Source organism: Ochotona curzoniae, unplaced genomic scaffold, assembly GCF_017591425.1.
Source record: "Ochotona curzoniae isolate NIBS_2020 unplaced genomic scaffold, NIBS_Ocur_1.0 contig_3050, whole genome shotgun sequence".
Lineage (NCBI taxonomy): Eukaryota > Metazoa > Chordata > Mammalia > Lagomorpha > Ochotonidae > Ochotona > Ochotona curzoniae.
The window spans coordinates 107,430-111,028 of record NW_024465705.1 but is presented as its reverse complement, the minus strand read 5'-3'; the positions used below and the strand labels follow the sequence as shown (position 1 = coordinate 111,028).

Genomic DNA, 3,599 nt, shown 5'->3' with positions numbered 1-3,599 from the left:
CGGGTCAAGTGAGAAGTTGACGGCATTCTGTTTCGAAGATGCTGAAGTTGAGTACTACTGGAAGCAGGTCAAGGCACCCAATATCAAGTGGGACATATTCACACAGGCTTGAATTTGGGAATCCGACATCGCCACCCAAAAGTTTTACACAGGGGACACAATCTGACCCTTAATGTAACTCACTGAATCGTGACACAACTGTCCAGACTTGACCAGTTCCATTTATTCTTAGTTGTAAAAACTCTACATCGCTGTTAAAATCTCTGGAGGCAATAACTTTGAAAAGTTAATTGGGTGCTTTTGCCTTGGTCTCTTAGATATTTCTCCCACCCCATTCTGTGTGTGTCTGTCTTTACCTAAATGGCTAAGGAAAGACAGGAGGTATTATGCGAGTATAGAATTTTAAAAAGTTGTTCATTTTTTTCATTGTAAAAGAAAAACATTTCACAAATCTACCTTAAAGAAAACCTAAGTTAGACAATGCTTTATCTGTGACTCTGGTGATTTTTCTCGCACAAATCATCAACTTTTAACAAACTGACACCTCCAAGGTCATCAGCTCCAGCACCAGCTTTAACTGGAGTTCCAACAGGTCACAATTCTCCTGGTGCTCACTGTCAAGAACCCTATTCGCACTGCACCTTTGTCTATCCAAAGGTGCCCTAGTTGAGTGGAAGGCTGGCAGGAAAGACCTGCTGGTAAGAAAATAGCAGCTCTTCCCAATCTGGGGGAAAACAGGGAGATGACAAATGGACAGTAAAATAAAAGCCGCAAACTATTTGCTCTGGCCACTCATTGGCAAGAATTTTCAAGCCGAGGCACAAGCGGGTGTGCTAAAGCACACTGATGAATGGACAGAGCTCTGCCTGCCTCCGACCCAGGTCAGACAGGCTCCCCACACATTCCCTAGACCCGGACCTCAGCCACCTACAGCAGCTTACACCTGCAAGGCACTGTCCCGGAGTGCCTTGAGGGTTACACCCAAGAGAAAAGACGTCCTGGTTAGAACACAGAATTAGAAATTTTTCATTTTCTGTAGACTAGGTATATTTGTACGACCTGCTAGCATTACTATTAAAATGTCATTAGAAAATGTTTTTTCTTAAATATGTTTACTTTCATATACTTAACAGACTTGTTGCAAACTTTCCTAAGTTGTTCTTTGATCAGCCCTCCTATCCATCTCTGAACCCAGAAAATCCACTGCCTAAGGATTCCACATTCAGGATATATCGAACAGTTTTTAACAGCTATAAATAGGTAAGTTACTGTTCTTTAGCAAACGGAAATTGGCAATCACTGAAAATAACATTAAAGTTAGTGTGTGCAGGGATTACGGAATTCTTAAAACATCACTTTACTATGCTGATTAATTCAACATTTATATTTTTCATCAGAACTTAATAATCCCATAAATAAATAGAGCTCTCAATTATTTAAAAAAAATCAAGGGACAACACATGTATTTAGACATATTAGCAGCGTAAAGATGTATGCCTCAACACACGTACAGGAAAACGTCCAAAAATTACTACACTGAATTCAAGGGTATCCGCAGGAACCTGACACAGAAGGTCTCTAGAATAACATTTCAGGAAATTAAAAAAAAAAAAAAAACAAAAGTAGGGGAGGGGAGAGTCAAATATAGGAAACAGCTTCCAATGAATTGACAAAGTTCAGTGCTTGCTCCAACAACTTGGTTTCTCTAACCAAGCCCCGCCCCAAGTCCGAGGGAATCACTTGGAGGGCAGCTCATCCAGGGGCAGGAACGGGGAGGCCGCCGGGGACGCCGGCGAGTCGGTGCTGGTGCTGACTTTCGCTGGGGAGTTACAGGACGAGCCGGCGCTGCTGCCGTTCCCGTCCAGGGTGTCGGACGAGCCGCACACGCCGGGATCTGACAGCTGGGCCACGTCGGAGGACAGCATGTTGGTGATGCCCTGGAAGAACCTCTTTGGCTGATACTCAGTCTCCGCTTCACATTTCCTTTTCAAGGGTCCGAGCACGCTGGGTCTGATGCAGTTGATGGGACTCTGGCTCCGCCGCGTCGTGAACCGGGTCGTGGGGCTGGGGATGGGGCTCGGCGGCAATCCGTTGCTGCTCACGAAACTCTGCAGGGAGGGCGAGAAGCACTGCTTCCCGATGCCGCGGGTGGGCGACGGCGCCGGCGACACCGGCATGAAGTCGACGCGCTTCGGGGACGCCGCCTTCTCGGCGTCGTTGTCGCTCAGGCTGAAAGTTTCCTCCCACGAGTGGCTGATCTGCATTGCGGTCTGCACCTCGCGCTCGTGCACCGTCTCGCGGTTGATGAGGTCCATGCCCTCCTCCTGCTTGATCTGGTGCAGGCGGCTGCTGTGCATGCGGACCGGCGAGGCGGGCAGCAGCAGGCCGTGGCGGCTCGGGAACGTCGTGCTGTTCCTGCGGGCGCTCGGCGCCTCGGCCTGGAACACGGGCGAGGTGTCACTGAGGCCGTGGATCAGGGGGGCGCTGTTCGACCTCCGCAGGGCCCCGCCGCCGCCGCCCTCCGCCGCGCCCGCAGGCAGCTCCAGGTCCAGCTCCATCTTCTCCTGAGCCATGTCGGCGGCCAGGCGGGCGGGGGCGGTGCTCCGTCAGGGCCCGCGGACGCCCATGCCCGCAGTCCGGGGCCGCCGCCGCCAATCTGTCAGCGGGCCGCCGTCGGCGCAGGCGCGCCCCGCGCGCGCAGGCGCCCTGCGCCGGCCGGCCCCGCGGCGCCTGCTGAGGACGTCATCGTGGCGCCAGGGCGCCGGAGGAGGGGCGGCGGGCGGTGGCCCGGCCGGGGCGAGCGTGCCCCGGCGAATGGCCGAGAACGTCAGTGTTCGCAGAAGGCACAGGAGCTCCAGCAGGGACGCCCCTGGTGGGTCTGGTGAGGGAGTGGGGTCCGGCCTGACCAGGGGAGGCGTCCGCAAGGAAGCGGATCGCAGAGGGTGTAGAATCTTCTAAGGAGGGATGGGCGAGGCCGACCGGTAGCCAAGACGGACTTGGCCGGACAGATAACGGTGTGAATCTTAGAGCTGTGGAACCTCCGCAGGCTTTCAAACGTGGGGTTAACAGCAGCTGAAAAGCTCCCTGCCTGGCTGCAGGCCGGAGCAGAGAGTGTGGGAGACAAGAAAGAACTGAAGAACCAGAGAGGATGGTCCTCTGCGCTAGGCTGTGAATGTGCAGAGCAAACAGCACAATTGCTGGGGAGATAAAGGGAAATAACAGCAGAGCGGGAAGTGAAGATGCCTTGCAGTATAAAGGAGGACTGCCAGTGAAACAGTTAAATATACCTTGACAACGGGATGCTAGATTTTCTTTCATTGCCTACACACACACAGTGCCACGACACACTTAAACAGCAGAAGGCTGGACTTGTAATTGTTACTAAAGGACTACACTATTGTAATAAACAGGGGAACCTGGTGAGAGGAGAGCTAGGAGGAACTGTAGCATGGAAAACAATAATATATAAATAAAAGTTAAATCCTGTGATTGCATTAGGATTTTATTTAATCATTTCCAGCACATGCAGAGGTGTTTAATATTCAGTCAGTATGAGGGTTTAAATGAAAAGAAAACCAGTAGTCTTCATATTAAATAAA

General features: G+C 51.5%; 1 protein-coding gene across 2 annotated transcripts; it reads right to left on the bottom strand.

The window, feature by feature from the left end:
* Positions 1-204: 204 nt before the first annotated feature.
* Positions 205-2,701, bottom strand: PABIR1 (PP2A Aalpha (PPP2R1A) and B55A (PPP2R2A) interacting phosphatase regulator 1). Of its 2 annotated transcripts, XM_040979189.1 has the most exons (2): positions 2,030-2,701; positions 205-1,894 (listed from the first exon to the last, which is right to left on the bottom strand). In XM_040979189.1, the coding sequence occupies exons 1-2, from the start codon at positions 2,571-2,573 to the stop codon at positions 1,737-1,739; spliced, it is 702 nt and encodes a 233-aa protein (XP_040835123.1). In that variant the 5' UTR covers positions 2,574-2,701; the 3' UTR covers positions 205-1,736. The 2 variants fall into 2 exon arrangements, with proteins under 2 accessions (XP_040835123.1, XP_040835122.1); XM_040979188.1 differs by having other exon boundaries at positions 205-2,700.
* Between the last annotated feature and the right edge of the window lie 898 nt (positions 2,702-3,599).

Excerpts from the sequence above, each read along its gene's own strand:
- PABIR1 (XM_040979188.1), bottom strand. The coding sequence starts at position 2,573 with ATGGCTCAGGAGAAGATGGAGCTGGACCTGGAGCTGCCTGCGGGCGCG.